Source organism: Rutilus rutilus (assembly GCF_951802725.1).
Source record: "Rutilus rutilus genome assembly, chromosome: 7".
NCBI lineage: Eukaryota > Metazoa > Chordata > Actinopteri > Cypriniformes > Leuciscidae > Rutilus > Rutilus rutilus.
The window spans coordinates 43,235,502-43,252,904 of record NC_140221.1 but is presented as its reverse complement, the minus strand read 5'-3'; the positions used below and the strand labels follow the sequence as shown (position 1 = coordinate 43,252,904).

The following is a 17,403-nucleotide window of genomic DNA, read 5'->3' as shown; positions in this document are numbered from 1 at the left end:
GGCCCACTGAAACAGAAAGACAGGGCGGGACATATATCGAACAGCTCCTCCCCTTTTTTTAAATAGCCAATAGCATATCATTTCGTTTATAGCACAGTTCGGCCAGAGCCGTTGCTGGATAAAGCTGCAGTGTTCTCCTAATTTCCAAACGTTTCTCCTCCTAATCTCCTCCATATCGCTATAAAATATGAGTCCAATATGTTTTGTAGTCTGCTCCGACTCGTGCATGTGATCCGCTCTATGCTATCGCTGCAACGGTTTGCGTAGCCCCTTTCACACAGCAATCACGGTAAATTAACGTAAAATTGCCAGAACGACTTTACTGGTAAATTAAAAAATGTGCTGTTAACACAAGCAACAGCGTTCTGGCTTTTTACCGGTAACAGATCATTCACACATCAGTTCCAAAATACCGTAAACTCTGTAATAATGTCATTAACAGGAAGTGACCTTTAAAGTTTTTGACAAATCTCTTCATCCGCCCGGACAGGGAGAAGCGCTTTAGTTTCGATATCACTCCAATTTGAAGACATTTGTAAACAGTGCTGTGTAAATGCATCATCTGCATCATAATTTTATGAATGGCCCAGAGGCCAGAGCCTTTGCTCTTTCAACGGGTTCTGATTGGCCCAAATCACTTCTTACGTCAGCGCGTTCTGACCTCGTACGTGCAAAATACCGGTAATCTTCATTCTGCGTTGACATAGCGCATTTACCAGTAATTTACTGGTATTTTACATTGATCCATCCATACAGTAATACAGTAGCCTGGGTGCCAGCCCGAACCCCGCCCACAACATTTTTTGGTCGGGAAGTTCGGTCTGGACTCGATCCGTTGAGGAGTAATTATGCTCGGCTCCCAGAAGGCCGGGCCAATCAAATTGCCAGGGCGGGCTTTAATCGATGATGGACAGATGATCTGCGGTTACGTAATCACGTCGTGTCTGTTATAGAAGATATCCACAGCGCATTCATTTTAAAAGAGGAACAGAGAGCCGCGACATTTTGTTGGTTGAAAATATGAATGAAGAACATGCGTCATTTACTCTGATTGGTTGTAGGTCTATCCAATTGAGTGCAGAGTTTTTTTTTTTTCCTGGTTCAGTTGAGACACGCCCCATAATCAAAGCCCTATGGAGCAGTATCAGACTCACATTCTGACTAGAATATGAGTATGACGAAGTCAGGCTAGTAATACAGTAGTCTCAGCACTAAAGAGGTAAGCATGAGGAAGGTATTAAAGCAGAGTGTAGGCTTAAAGGGAGGGCTGGTAAGGAGAATTATATAAGAATATTGAGACTGTGAAATAATAAGATAAGAGAAATTACCATTCCACCTCCATTTTCATTTACCATCCATTTCGCAGGTTTGTCAATTGGCCTTCCTACTGGCTGTCTACTACAAGTGTTCCTACCCTGAAACCTGGAATGAGTGCTCCCTGGCTGGCCGGGATTGGTTTATGGGGTTCATGAAAAGACAGCCCAGTCTGTCTATACGGTGCCCTCAAGCTACCAGTCTCACACGGAACACAAGCTTCAACCGTCACAATGTATCCTTGTTTTACGACAATCTTGCAAATGTGCTTGACAAAAACAAATTTGAAGGGAAGGACATCTGGAATATGGATGAGACCAGGGTCACAACTGTCCAAGAACCAGGCGTCAGACAGGTGGGGGCAGTAACCTCCGGAGAGAGAGGAACACTGGTAACAGTTGCATGTGCAGGCAATGCATTAGGGAACATGATTCCACCCATGTTCATATTCCCCGGGTTAACTTCAAGGACCATTTCTTCCACGATGGCCCGCCTGGATGCATTGGAGCCACCAATAAATCAGGGTGGATGATGGAGGACCATTTCCTTCAGTTCCTTAAGCATTTCCACCCACCACACGAGGGCCTCATTGGATGCCAAAGTCCTCTTGATCCTTGATAATCATTCCTCCCATCTTTCTGTAAGAGGAATAGATTTCTGCAGAGAAAATGGCATTGTCATGCTATCGTTTCCACCCCATTGCTCCCACAAATTACAGCCACTGGATCGTACCGTTTATGGCCCCATAAAACGTCATGTCAACATATTTTGCGATACCTGGATGAGAAGTCACCCAGGCCTGACGATGTCCATCTACGACATTCCTGGAATTGTTAGGTTGGCCCTCCCATTGGCTGGAATACCAGGCAATGTGCAGAATGGCTTTAGCAGCACTTGAATTTGGCCTTATAACCGTGATAAATTCAAAGACAGTGACTTTGCACCATCTTTGGTGACAGACCGGCCGCCACCACCAGTTCTTCCAGAGCAAGCTGGGACATCTGCTCCTTTGGAAGTTTCTCCAGTGCACGCTGGGACTTCTGCTTCTTCTGCAGTTCCTCCAGTGCAAGCTGGGAGTTCAGCTTCTTCTGCAGTTCCTCCAGTGCATGCTGGGACTTCTGCTTCTACTACAGTTCCTCCAGTGCAAGCTGAGTTCTCACCTGAGACTGTTAAACCTCACCCCAGAGCAGGACCACGGAAGATAACGAAAGCAAACGGTAGGAAAAAATGCAAATCGGCCATCTTGACAGACACCCCCGAAAAGGAGGCGTTGGAGAGGGAGAAAGCAAAAGTTAAGAGAAAGCCAACAAAAGTTAAGAGAAAACTGACAGAAAACACACTGGAAACAAGCCAACAAACCAAAACCGAGAAGAAAAAGCATACAGAGAAGGACAGTGACTCTGAGAAAGAAGATTTTTGCATTGTCTGTTTGGAGAGCTACTCCAGACAGAGCGAGGTGTGGCTTCAATGTTGGCAGTGCAAGGCATGGGCTCATGAAGCCTGCACTGATGGTGCTTCCATTTACGTTTGCCACAATTGTGAGTCAGATGGGGAATTGTGAATACTTGATGCTATGAAATAATCAGTTTGTGTTCTTTTGGTGGTGTTATGAAATTGTTAGGGCCTACATAAATCAGTTTGTGGGATTGACAAAAGTGTTACATGGTTGTGTACTTGTTTTTTACTTTAATAAGTTAACTCAGTGAACTCTGGTCTCAAAAAAACAAAAAACAAAAAGATTTGAAAAATTATGCCGAAGTATGAGTTTTATTAGGCTACATCTAAATGACTGTTGCAACTGCCCCTCGGTAGTTGCAACATTTTTCAGGGTCCATGTAAAAATTACTTTCATCTTATCACATGTATACATGCTGCAACAGTATGGGCAGGTAGGTGACATATATGGGTTTAATATATATATATATATATATATATATATATATATATATATATATATATATATATATATATATATTGTCTTTCTAATACAAACAGTCGCTGAGAAACTGAAGGAAATGTAAAAAGTGTTGCAACCGCCCCCACTCTCCCCTAAGGCTAACATATTCATACTAAAAGCTAAAAAAAACCTACATTTTGATTGCATGGGGACTTTAAAAAGCGCATCTTGTGTTTTTCCCTTTCCACTGTGTGCCATTTCTTTGTGAACGACCATAAAAACGCAAGACGCAGGGAAGTGGGATGAAAAGAAACTTGAGCTCGACGCATTTTTGGAATGCCGTTTTCATACGTGAGGCGAGTAACGTCCGCATGTTTATATAAAAAATGTAATAAAACGAAGGGTTCTGTGTGAATAGTGTAAAAAAAAAAACGCAAAAAATATAAGAGTAATGTAACACTGAAGTCCTCGGATTACTTTTTTGAGTCACTTTTTTTTTTGTGTTATTTCAGCGGAAATATCTGACCGCTGGATGGCGCTATTGTCCAATTAGAATCAAGTACTCCAGAGTGAATCGTGACAGTTTAAGTGCTTTTTGAGCTATGGGATAAGTCACATTTTGCTCATGTGGTAAATTTAAATTTGTAAATTTGGTACGCAGTAGCATTTTGACTTAAATTTAACTTATATTCAAAGGCAAATCTTCTTTCTCCTGTTTTAAAGCATACCCTTTTAGGGAAAGAAAACTATTTTGGGCTAGTTCCTTTGTCTCATCTTGATATGGTTATTTAATTAAAGACTGTCTAATTTTAGAGAAGATTACATATCCATATGGATCACACATGCTCTCACACCCCGGCCAAAATTGCTCTGTTGTTGCAGATTTTATTTCCCATCCCACTAAGATGTTTTAACTTTATATACCCTTTAATTTCCTACATTATTTATTATATTCTTCATTAATTTCGCTGAATGCTGTGAAAAACAGAGGAATTCATACATTCGTCCATTCGTTCGTTCATTCATTCATTCCTGCAGTGACAGAAGTGTCATGCCAAACGTCATATAAAACTGGTTTAAACATTTGTATAATCATGCATGCCGTTTTATGCTTTTGTCACTGCAGTACTATTTTAATTAGCTGCAAAAATGTGATTAAAAATGGCGATTTAAGGTGACTAGTTGTTGACGCTCCCTTACAATTTGGAAATCTGGGGTACAAAATATTATTTAAACAGTAAGTTTTGGGATACTAAAAAATGAAAAACAGAGACGCATTATTATTGCTTCTATTATTATTTATTAATTAATAATAATTATTATTATTTATTATTAAGATTGTAGACAACAACTAAATTGCTGGCTTGGTGACAAATGGCTTATATTCCTCTATTGAAAGTTTATTTAAAAAAGTGTCTAAGTATCTGCTAAATGCATGAATGTAAATGCACATATTATATATTATATGTTAAAAGGTAATTTCCCTGTCTACGACCTTTGTTTTTTAACCCACATCTGTGCATAAATGCACTACACATTATTTCCACAAGATGGCGCCTTTTTCTATTGTTGCTCTTGAACTTTGTGCTACATTTTACAGGTCTAGGATGTCTTCCAGCATTGCTATTTCCCAATCACTCTGAGTAAAGGCTGAAGAAGTTCCTTAAACGGACTTTTAAACACCTCAGGTTACAGTCGCCATCATGCTAAGGGTCAGAGGAGTATGACATCGAGGGACATTCTCTGCTTTCTGTCTTGTAGAGCTGCTGAATTCAGCAAACCTGGTGAGTTTGAGCTTAATTCATTTAGAAAACAAAAGCTAATCTGACTGATTGCTTTGTGTTATATTATGGCTTAAACTACATGTTGCCTTGATTGATTTAAAAGAGAAATACAGATTTTTAAGACTTTCAGGGCTATATCAAATCATCAAAAGTATGTTCTAATCAAGTTTTATTACTATCATAAATCTTTATGCTTATTTTAAATAAACATTACTGAATGCATTTAATCATATTTTCCTCCCAGTGTTGTAGTGTACAGTGAAGTGGTGTAGTCCGTGTGGTCATGGAGGGGTTTTGGGCTGCGTTTTTCCCTGTGCTGAGGATCTGGTTCACCTGTGTGGTGGTCCTGATAATGCTGCCTGCCATGTTTGGCATCTCTCTAGGCATCACGGAGACCTACATGAAGCTCCTTATCAAATCCTTAGAGGTGCGTAAGACCTGTGTTGCTATTGTTAACTATTAGAAATCATTTTTGTTAAAGGGATAGTTCACCCAAAAATGAAAATTCTGTCAATAATTACTCATCCTCACATTTAGCTGTAAGACTTTTGTTCAACTTCAGAACACAAATGAAGATCTTATTAATGAAATCTGAGAGCTTTCTGACACTTTGACACTTCATGAAGTTGATAAAGATATCATAAAACTAATCCACATGAATTGAAGTGACACCATCGCTTTATATGATGAACAGATTGAATTTAGGCTTTTATTTCACTTTTGGGTGAACTATCCTTTTAATTGTAATTAAAGCTGAAATAAAATAAAATAAAAATATTAGATGATAACTTAAGATGTTGCCTTGGCAAGTAAAGGGAATACGTTTAAGTTGAAGTACTAAAATAACAGTAAAACTAAATAAAACTAAAACTGAATTTTTTTTTAAACTAAATAAAATGACAAAATCAGATTAAACTAAAATGGAAAAAAATGTAACTACAATGAAAGCTAAAAATATAAAAGCTAGTTCAAAACATTTATATAAGCTATAATAGTATATAAACAATACTAAAATAACACTCTACGACTTATATATTTACAGACATAAATTAGTGGCATGACCTTAAGCTTTTAATATGTATATTATATATATGAATTTATAAAGAAAGTATATTTTAGGCACTATATCTAGTCACATTTTCTTTTAATGACATTAGTCCTTTATCAAAACGTTGTAACTTCCTCCACCATCTGAGACGACTTTCCTTTTCCTCACTGATATAAGTTAAGCCGTACCGATTCACATTCTGTCTGGATCCAGTCTAGTATGTAACACCCAATTTTCCTCCTATCAGCTCCCAAAAGATAAAGTGTCATGCCCTACATTTCTTTCTATAATAGAAACTGTAAACGGTTTACAAAGCCATTCAATTCATGTTGATTGCGCTTGTCACCATTTTTAATCACTCTTTATCTTTTCAAATGGTAGTCCTGAAATAGTCCTGCATTAAAGTTAAAGGCAAATTATTTTATTAAAGCACAAATTCTCTCTTTTGAGCTTTTAAAAACTATTTATACACAACTTTGAGATGTACAGCATGACACACTCTAGAATAGTCCTTGACATGTTACATCTGCCAGGACGCTACACTATTGCACACACTCCCCAAGGGGAAATGAAACAGTTTTGTTGACCAATGAACACTGTGGCATAATCAGATGGTACTGTACGTATTTCTTAAACCGAAATGCGCTGTATCATCATAAGTGATAAGTGCCCTTTGGTCTTAATGAATTGTGATTCATTATGCAAGTTTAAAGCCTAGTGTCAGAAGCAAATGGAATCATACAATGTATATTAAGCTGTACTCTTGTGTTTTTACAGTGGGCAACACACAGAATACAAAGAGCGAGTAGAGCAGAGGAAATACTGAAACATTCTGCATCAAATGGTGAGTTTACACACATAAAGGCTTTTCACACTGTGCTTAACCACGGGTTATCATCATCCTAAACACCGCTTTTAACCCCGGGTAAAGGAACATTTCACACTGCTTTTGCGGCGTGTACCCCATCTCTGTGAAGTTGGCATGGGGTGGACAGTGATGTCACAGTTCCCGAATTTTATTTGTTGTTTCTAAGGAGGGGAAATAGATACAGTGTTCATTTTAACGGCACAAACGAATGATACCGCTTTGAGCGATTTAGACGAAATGGGGTGGAGAGTGACGTCACAGCTCCCGAATTGGAAGGAAAGGAAAATAGTTACAGTGTTTGTTTTAACGGCACACACCGTGCACAAAGGAATGGCACCGGTTTGGAGGGATTTGGACGATATGGGGTGGAGAGCGACGTCACACAACATCCCAAACAAATAATGTTCAATATCTCAAACACCAAACTAGCACAAACGTTCATTTTAGCGGACATAGCGCAAATGAATGGCATTTTTTGGGGGGATTATTTCATTTTCATTTATTACTTCACAGAGGTGTAAATGGTCCATATGTACTATATTCCAATTCAAATTAAGTATATGACAACAACTTTGAATGAGGAACAAGCTGAAATTTAAAAGTCATTCACATTGATGTCAAAGTTGTCATTGAAGCAAAATGCGAATGAATAATGACTTAAATATCAGTCAGCTTGTCATTTTATTAGGATTATTGAGTATTTCTGCATTTCTTTCAATGGAAAAAGAGTTTCTGTCTTTTCGATATCATTCCTCGGGCTCTTGTAAACGTGGACATCTTTTATGTCTTTTAGTTTAGCTGCATGATGGCTGTTTTCCAAGACGCAAGCAGAGCTTTGAGATCTCTTGGGTTCTCAGCTTATCTGTCTACTCAAACAATCACGTGTTACACAATGATTACAGTTGCTCTTGCTCTCTCACACATTCATGATGGACTTTAGTCTGTCTCTATCAGTTACACCTTCCATTAGATTTATCAATGCTCTTTATCAATACCTCACTGATCTTCTACTGATTAATCAACATCTAAGCTGATGATAGCGTTACTGATTATACCCAGTTATAAAGCGTCTGACTGTGTTCTTGTTTGAATGTGTTTCTTAATATGGCACAGAATGGGCACTGTGTTCACTGTGCTTACGTACATTAAAGAGAAAAGTCTGTCATCATTTACTCACCCTCATTTTGCTACAAACACGCGTGATTTATTTCTTCCCTAGAATAGAAAAAAAGAGAGATGTTCACATTGTTCTTTTTCCATATAAGGAAAGTGAATGGACTCAAACAGTAAAGACATTTATAATGTTACAGAAGATTTCTATTTCAAATAAATGACTTTTGAACTTTCTATGCATCTAAATAAATTTTTTTATCACGGTTTCCACAAAAATATTGAAAAAAAAAAAGTTTTCAATATTGATAATAAGAAGAAATGTTTCTTGTTCACCAAATCAGCATATTAGAGTGATTTCTGAAGGATCATGTGACATGAAAACTGGAGTAATGATGCTGAAGATTCAGCTTTGCATCACAGGAATAAATTACACTTTAAAATATATTCAAATCGAAACCAGTTATTTTAGATTGTAATAATATTTCACAATATTACAGTTTGATCGTAGTTGAGCCTTTCATTATAAAGTTAACCAGGACTTTTGTGTGTGTGATTCAGGTTTGATTCAGCGGGATAATTCCTCTTTGGAGCAGGAGATTGAGGAGTTACGTCGGAACAGGCCAAAGTCGGCCGAGCGCGGAGACTTCACTCTGAGCGACGTCCTGTACTTCACCAAGACAGGCATCGAGAGCATAGTGGAAGACGACGTCACGCAGAGATTCACCTCGGAGGAGCTGGTGTCCTGGAACCTCCTCACCAGAACCAACAACAACTTCCAGTACATCTCTCTCAGGCTCACTGTACTGTGGGGGGTTGGCGTGGTTGTGAGATACGGCATATTGCTTCCTCTACGGTAGCGTACCAGTTCAGTTATACTTTATACCTAGTACATTAGTGTTCAAAAGTTTGGGGTTTAAATAAATTAATACTTGTTTTCAGCAAGGAAAAAGCTTTCAAATAAATGCTGTTCTTTTGAACTCTCTATTCATCAAAGAATCCTGAAAAAATATATACAGTACTGTGCAAAAGTCTTAGGCATGTTAATATCCCCCCCACCCCAAAAATGGTTTTAAGTCAGTTATTTATATCTTTTGCTGTAGTGTGTCAGTAGGAAATATCAGTTTACATTTCCAAACATTCTTTTTGCCATTAATTGTAATAATCCAGTGAGATTTGTGTATGCACAAGGAGTCTGACAACAGCCGGTATGATCTGATCTCGCCATCATCGAGTCCGTCTGTGATTACATGAAGAAACTGAGACAGACTAAACCCAGAAGAACTGCGGGAACGTCTCCGAGATGCTTGAAGAAACCTTCCTGCAAAGCTACCTGAAAAACTATGAGCAAGTGTACCTGGACAAAAGCCGTTTTAAACGCAAAGGGCCGTTACACCATATATTGATTTGAATTAGTTAATAGAAGGTAAATCAGAAATAAATTCAATTTGTGATTTTATTTTTGAAAGCATTCTCACTTTACAGCATTTTAACACAAGTGCCAGTACTTTTCACAGTACTGTAGCTTTGCAGGAAGGTTTCTTCAAGCATCTCGGAGACGTTCCCGCAGTTCTTCTGGATTTAGTCTGTCTCAGTTTCTTCATGTAATCACAGACGGACTCGATGATGGTGAGATCAGATCATACCGACTGTTGTCAGACTCCTTGTGCATACACAAATCTCACTGGATTATTACAATTAATGGCAAAAAGAATGTTTGGAAATGTAAACTGATATTTCCTACTGACACACTACAGCAAAAGATATAAATAACTGACTTAAAACCAATTTTTAATTGGGGGGGGAATTAAGATGCCTGAGACTTTTGCACAGTACTGTATATCACAGTTTCCACAAAAATATTAAGCAGCACAACTGTTTTCAACATTGATAATAATCAGAAATTTTTCTTGAGCAGCAAATCAGCATATTATAATGATTTCTGAAGGATCATGTGACACTGAAGACTGGAGTAATGATGCAGAAAATTCAGCTTTGAATCACAGGAATAAATTACATTTTAAAACATATACTAAAATAGAAAACAGTTTAACAGAAAACAGACATTTCACAATATTACTGTTTTTACTCAATTTTTAATCAAATAAATTCAGCCTTGGTGAACAGATAATACTTCTTTCAAAAACAATAAAAAATCTTACAGACTATAATCTTTTAAATGGTAGTGTATATTAGTTAGATTCTGTGCTTTGTTCTTTTGTTGGCAGTATATTTGTTGTAAAAAAGTAATTTAATTTAATTTCAATTCAGTTTGATTCAATTGTCAAATTGTCATGTGTCAAATAATTGTTTTTATAGTATAAAATAAATGGTATAATATTTTTTTTCCATGCATCTTTTTCATGCATCTGCTCTTCTGTTGTTGTCTCAGGATTACACTGGCAACTATAGGGTTAAGCTGGTTGGTAATTGGCACAACGATGGTGGGATTCCTCCCTAATTTCAGGTAATGCTTTGGTTATGTTATCAGCCTTACAAATGCTTGAATTATTCATGATTGCACTTAATCAAGTTGACGTCACTTAATGCTGAAGAGATCAGTGTTATATTATGTTCCCAGACTATATTATGTTTTGGACACTGGTGTCTCCAACATGAGATAATGGTGTACTGGTCTCCACTAGGCTTCTTAACCACAAAACTTATGAACAAATGTCTAAATTTGCTAGACTACTTAGCCAACAAAAAGTTAAAAATAATATTTCTTCATTATTCAACTCAACCTAGTTTTCAAGGCTTCGCTATTTTCACCAGTGGGTTCTGATTCGATCTGATTCTGGTTCAATTTTCGAAGCCAAGCACATTTCTTTAATGCAATATAGTCTCAGTGGGCTTGATGAACAGATCAAATCTACTTCTCTCCCAAAACATTTGATGAGTGGGTAATGATTATGGGTAAACAGTTGAGACATTGAAAGGTCCAACAGCTAAGAAGTGAATGATCAAATCTGCATTGATATCAATGATTTACACACACAAAACATATATCATACAAATCATTTTATCATTTATATATAATTTTATTCCTAGTAATACTATTCAAATTTAATAAAGCAATTGACATCAATCTGTTTATTTAGACAAATGTATTTATTTACATGTAAATGACAAATGTCTATGCAGAATGGTGAAAAATGCACTCATAATAAAACACCTGTTGAGCTCATTTATCCGTAGTCTTTTCCTTTGTGTCCATTAAAGTGTTATTTAGTCCTAATTATATTCATTACAAACCTTTGTTGTTTCAGAGTGAAGGGTTGGTTGAGTGAACTCGTCCACGTGATGTGCTACAGGATCTGTGCCAGAGGCCTTTCAACTACGATTCACTACCACAACAAGTGAGTTCAAGGCTCCATTTGACGACAACCCGTCAAATCAAGTAACAATTATATGGTTTAGACTTGTACAGTGACACTGTGGCTCTGTTCTAAAAACCCGTTGAGCTGTTTTGTTGTCGACTTTCTACATAGTCAGCTGCCTTCTAAAGGGGCGATCACACCACACTTTTCGTTTGACTTCCATTCATATGCAAGCGAATGTTGGAGACAGGAAACACAAGCTCATGCGAAGATGTTCCTCATTTCGCTGCATCAATTTTGGTAAACTCTGACCTGCAAATTCGTATCACTTGAAGAGGTCTGATTAATAGAAGATTGATACGTCACGGCATGATCTCATAGCCGAATTTTAAAAATGCAAAATTTAAAGGGGTTATATTTAGAATTCAGAAACCCTTGTTATTAGCGACACCGGTGGTCGTTAAGTGAACTGCAGCCAGCAACTTATTGCTCATGCCCACACTCATGCACACGTAACACACAAGAGACTGAACGTGATTTAAAGGGTAACTAAACCCCTGGTCAGAGCCCAGCAGAGGGGGGGCGTGCATCTGAGACGCGTCTCTCTGTAGGCAAGGGCGTGGTTAGCTGGTACCCTCGGACGTCAGAGGGTACCACAACTTTCAATAAGAAAATTCAACTGCAGTAGCCACCGTTCAACCTGAAGAGGGCAACACTAAGACGTTTTTACACCATATTTTGTAGAATTAAAACACTTTAAACACAAATGTCAAAAAAATTACTTCAATGAACAGCATTAATAAAGCCCCAGTCTTACAGATCATTAACTAAAAAAAGTTGTTTTAGGGTTTAGTTACCCTTTAATTCCCTGATATACTCACGGCGAAGTTCTTTTTTTTTTTTTCATTCTTTGCTTAGACCATTCATCTCCATGAGAGCACATGTACCCAAATTAGATGCTGCCATCTTTGCTTCATGTGCATTTCAAGAGACATTTTTTAGCCAATCACCTGAGCTGTAAAGGCTGATCACTCTCTTTGAACTCCTTGCAGATGACACTGAGTGAACATCTACTATAATATAATGTTGTTTTCATGTTGCTTGCCTATTTATATTTTGTAAAAGTACAATGACTACTTTTGAATGGCTGTCAGTGGAGAAAATTGCTTTTTTATGCCCATAATGGGTGTAGTTGCAGTATTTACCACCAGGGCCTAGCTGACGAACATCTGTATCAAATGTGTAAATTAAATGAGTCTAACTGTGTAATGCTAATTCTTTCTTTCAGACAGAACAGACCTAAGAGAGGAGGCATTTGTGTGGCTAATCACACTTCGCCAATTGATGTCGTTATTCTGGCTAATGACAGCTGTTACGCCATGGTGAGCGAGACAGAATTAACACTTTCGTGCAGTGGTTCTTAAACCTTGTTTCACATTTTGTCCACGTTTACAATGGACGTAAGAACCAATCTATTCTTTTATTTGCATATAGCGCTCAGGCCTGCAGTTATATCTGCATGTATAATGAATATAAGTTGTATGAATATGACTCTGCTTTTCACATTAAGCAAACGGTACATTATGTGCTTTTTGGAGCTTGATATTTACAGTCACCAATCTCTCATTCTTGTGTATAACACATAAAAAAGTCATAAGAGTTTGGAGGGACACAAATACTTTTGGCAAAAGTAGCCAGTATAAACATATTATTTATTTGTGAGAAATTGTAAAAGCCATTTTAGAATACCTTAAATGTTTTGTTATGTATTTTCTTTTCAACAAAAATTATTTATCCAGTATTTTCTTTTCTTCATTATTCATCATATGAATATTTGATGTAATTTGCATAATTATTTGTAATTTCCCTTTTTGTCGCTGTGAACCGATCTGTATTGGATAAAGTGCTAAATAAGTAGAGGTGACTTGACTTGGTTAAAACTATATATAAAGAAAATACAGAAGATTAATGTTTTTCAATAATAACATAACTGTTAATATTGTGGGCTACTGTGTTTGTTTCATTTGTCAGATTCAGCTAAATTAATTCATGTAAATAATGTGTTTTTTTTTCATTATTAAATGTTTTGTGTGTGTGTGTGTGTGTGTGTGTGTGTGTGTGTGTGTGTGTGTGTGTGTGTGTGTGTGTGTGTGTGTGTGTGTGTGTGTGTGTGTGTGTGTGTGTGTGTGTGTGTGTGTGTGTCACCAAAATCATTTTAGAACCGCCGCTTTAGTCACATAGGAATTAATTATCTGCATGATTAGCACTTTGTTCCAAAAGTGAAATGTTGTGAACAGACTTGTTTTCTCTCTCTAACAGGTAGGGCAGGTTCATGGTGGTTTAATGGGAGTTCTCCAGCGCGCTATGGAGCGATCTTGCCCTCATATCTGGTTTGAGAGAGCAGAGATGAGAGACCGCCACCTAGTGACACAAAGGTAAAACAACAATAACAATGTTCTATTATTGTTAATCAAGTTCAAAAGCACTACAAAACTATTTTTTTTTCATGATTTTCAAACTTTCTACGTCCATTTCATTTCATCTTTCCTCTTCGTAAAACTGCATATATGCGTAAACAAATGCATATATTTCTCTACATACTCTAGAGACAAAATACCTCCCTGTTTCATGCTGGGTCATGTCTCTCTGCTATGTGCCTCACAGCACAACAACAGAAACACGTTTATTTAAAAACACACAGTGTTCTGACATGCATTGACGACTCAAGCAGTATTGGAAATTACACGCATACGTAATGGTATCTAATGTAGGCAACAATTTAATATTACTTCATGCACAGTGATCTCATTGGGGTTTGCTGTCAGTCTGTTTCCTTGTGGGCCCAGATAATGCTGTTTTAAAGCAAGTGAGTTCAGTCCATGGCCATTTCGGTGGCGCCCCAGGCAGCTTTTTTACAGTCGTGTCAGTACAGCTCCAGTTTCTTGAATGAGAATTTCCAAAATTTCCAAATTCCATTGTTTGGATACTAGGGTAGGCATGAACAATACAGTAGGTTCGACACTACCTATCAAGTCAATCCCTGAATATTGAATTCATTTCTAATCATTTTACATAACCAGCTAATATTCATTAAGAATATAGACAAACTTTATATAACTGTAATTGTCTAGATTGGCAAGATAAAAAAATATATAGGGTGGGTAAAATATATTTTTTCAACACTTATGCAGTTAAATAACCTTTAACGAAGATACATTTCTCATTTTCATTCATGGAGATGACATGGAAAATGTGCCATGCTTTAGTGCAGGATTTCTGTCTCCTGGTGGAAAACACACTTTTAACCTGAAAATGATATGAAATTACCAATATAACCAGTAGATGGCTGAGGAGGACAACTCATTAGCTCATTTGCCATTTCCACTCCCTTTTATAGTTCTTTTTATGTGTTTTGCGTTTGGATTTATTATAAAAATGAATATTATAACAGATTTTAGCAATTTTATTGCACTAAAAGATGAAAGGTATTTCATTCAAATACATAAATAAGCCTAGCTTTTACAGTGGATGGGAAACCGTCTTATATTGCTCCCGCATCATATTATATAAACTGCATTTATGACAAAGAACTACACAGATGCAGATATCATAACAGTCTATCACTAAAGGCACACATGTTGTCCTATTTAGGCAGGGCTGGGTGGAATTTTATTGGGGCTACAGCCCTCCTAAAATGGGTCTAGTGACGCCCCTGCCCCACCCCCCACCCGCTCATCGACCTCTAAACGCCGGGGGCCTTTAGACAGGTCCGTGCCGAGGTCATAATCCGTCTCTGGGTGGAGCTATTGCACATGCGTCAGTCTCAGGAAACTGTGCCGTTTGTGCCCCATTTGCATCACACTGCTGATTAAATTAACAGGAAACTGAACTTTTTTTTGTCTAAATATCAGACGTTTGCCATTCATCACCATTACATTTTAACCGAGAATAAAAAAGAAAATACATTTTCACAAATAATTTTATTGTTGTTGAGAAAATACAGAATTCTTCCCTTACTTTCTATTAATATCAGTTAAATTCTGCTTGTAAATTTAATCTATGTCAAATGTAATCTAAAGATTAATATAATGGTATCTTTAGGGTTAGATAATAATTAAATGCAATTCTAATAGGGATAATAATGAAATATGATTGAATATCTATAGATATGAATGTATGTATCTATTAAAAATAACAGTTTGGCTCCAATAATTCAAAGACATGACTTAATTTCTTACATCCGCCATGTTACGTTTTCTTTCATTTATTAATTTTTCATGCACATTTCCACGAGTATCCTGTCTCCTCCTCATATTGTCTGAGTGGTCTGCTCATCTTTCTTGTTTTCTCATCCTTCACAGGTTAAGAGATCACGTAAATGACAAAACAAAGCTGCCAATACTCATCTTCCCTGAGGGTAAGTGCATAATAATAGTGAGGAACATCGTATTTCAGGTCCTGCTAAGCACAGTTGTTTCTAAAGCCTCTTAAGGTTGAAGTCTAATGCTTGCACCTGGTTGTCCTGCAGGAACTTGCATCAATAATACATCAGTAATGATGTTTAAAAAGGGAAGTTTTGAAATTGGAGGAGCTATTTACCCCGTGGCTATAAAGGTAATATATCAGTACTTGTCTTTTATGCACATTGCCCATTATAAAGTGAATTATAATGTAAGTGGGTCATATAATGTTATTTTAGTATCACTGAGATATTATTATAGTTTTAATTAATATTTTGAATTATTTTAACAGTATCATTTTAATTTTGAATAAAGTTTTAATAATTTTGTTGAATGTTTTTGAATTTCTTTTTTAATGTCTATATTTTTATTTTATTTTTACTACATCAAGTTAAGCTAAATGAAAATGAGAAATCTTGCCTTAATATGTATACTTTTTGATCTGTATCATTTTGTCTATTTAATATAGAAAATAATTCCTGTAGCATAATTAATAAAAATAATAATTAAAAATAATAAATTAAATCATTTATCATTAAATAACACCTACTGTTTCACACACAATTTAAAATAAATTGGTAGTATACAGTTTTAATTCCAACAGAGTACTGTGTTTTGGTCTCATGTTGCAATAATCTTCATAGTGTGTGTTTGAGTATCGGCCTACTGTGACCCTCATGCAATGTCTGTGTGTGTTATATATAGTACGACCCTCAGTTTGGAGATGCATTTTGGAACAGCAGCAAATATAGCATGGTGAGCTATTTGCTGCGGATGATGACGAGCTGGGCGATAGTGTGTAACGTCTGGTATCTGCCTCCAATGACACAGCAGGTGAGAGATCTAGCAGAAAATTATGAAGTAGCTGTCATCAGCTCCACAACTAGTGAACTGCAGCATTTTTGTGCCACGATGTTGATGCGATTGATTACACCCTCACTGACTCATTTCCTGTGTGCACAGGAAGGGGAGGATGCTGTGCAGTTTGCCAACAGGGTGAAATCAACCATTGCACAACAAGGAGGTTTAGTGGACTTGGCCTGGTGTGTAAATGAGTTTTTCTTCAGCTGCCTTCCTAAATTAATGAAAGAAGCTATATTATGTCTTAATTAAGCCTTAATTTTGTGGTCCACCATATATGTTTTCATGCTTGAATGTTCAAAAAACAATATTTTTCACATATTTTACATTGTTGCAGCACCTCTCTTTCCAGTCTGTCAGTAACGCTCAGTTTAGTTCCTGTCTCTCCTTTCTAAAAACACAATGTGCTCTGATTGGTGTTTTGAGTGGTTAACTGCGAGTTTCAACACACTACTAGCAATTCAATCAGGCCTTTGCTTTGCTTATGAATTATTTAAAAGAGGAATATTATGACATGATTGTTTCTGGAAGTAAACTCAAGACTACAATGGCCTCCATTGAACGCCTCGTTTCACTGAAATAGAGAATAACTCTCTTTGGAGAGACTTTGTGCTTCGTAACTTTGCAGACCTTTTTCATGCTTGACTTTGTGTGTTTTTCTGTGTGTTTCTCAGGGATGGGGGTCTGAAGAGGGCAAAGGTGAAGGATTCGCTCAAGGAACAACAGCAGAAGAAGTACAGC

The 17,403-nt window shown here is 37.0% G+C and overlaps 1 protein-coding gene across 1 annotated transcript in view; it reads left to right on the top strand.

Moving 5' to 3' along the window:
* Positions 1 to 4,760: 4,760 nt before the first annotated feature.
* agpat9l (1-acylglycerol-3-phosphate O-acyltransferase 9, like) overlaps positions 4,761 to 17,403 on the top strand; it is a 13,080-nt gene continuing 437 nt past the window's right edge. The window contains exons 1-13 of the mRNA XM_084413057.1: positions 4,761 to 4,995; positions 5,240 to 5,422; positions 6,821 to 6,887; positions 8,583 to 8,877; positions 10,414 to 10,488; positions 11,291 to 11,380; positions 12,630 to 12,723; positions 13,661 to 13,776; positions 15,703 to 15,758; positions 15,870 to 15,955; positions 16,507 to 16,635; positions 16,765 to 16,844; positions 17,337 to 17,403. The exon at positions 17,337 to 17,403 is cut by the window's right edge and continues 437 nt beyond it. Of these exons, the coding sequence (XP_084269183.1) occupies positions 5,279 to 5,422; positions 6,821 to 6,887; positions 8,583 to 8,877; positions 10,414 to 10,488; positions 11,291 to 11,380; positions 12,630 to 12,723; positions 13,661 to 13,776; positions 15,703 to 15,758; positions 15,870 to 15,955; positions 16,507 to 16,635; positions 16,765 to 16,844; positions 17,337 to 17,403 (1,299 nt within the window). The 5' untranslated portion in view covers positions 4,761 to 4,995; positions 5,240 to 5,278. The remainder of the gene's footprint in view (positions 4,996 to 5,239; positions 5,423 to 6,820; positions 6,888 to 8,582; positions 8,878 to 10,413; positions 10,489 to 11,290; positions 11,381 to 12,629; positions 12,724 to 13,660; positions 13,777 to 15,702; positions 15,759 to 15,869; positions 15,956 to 16,506; positions 16,636 to 16,764; positions 16,845 to 17,336) is intronic.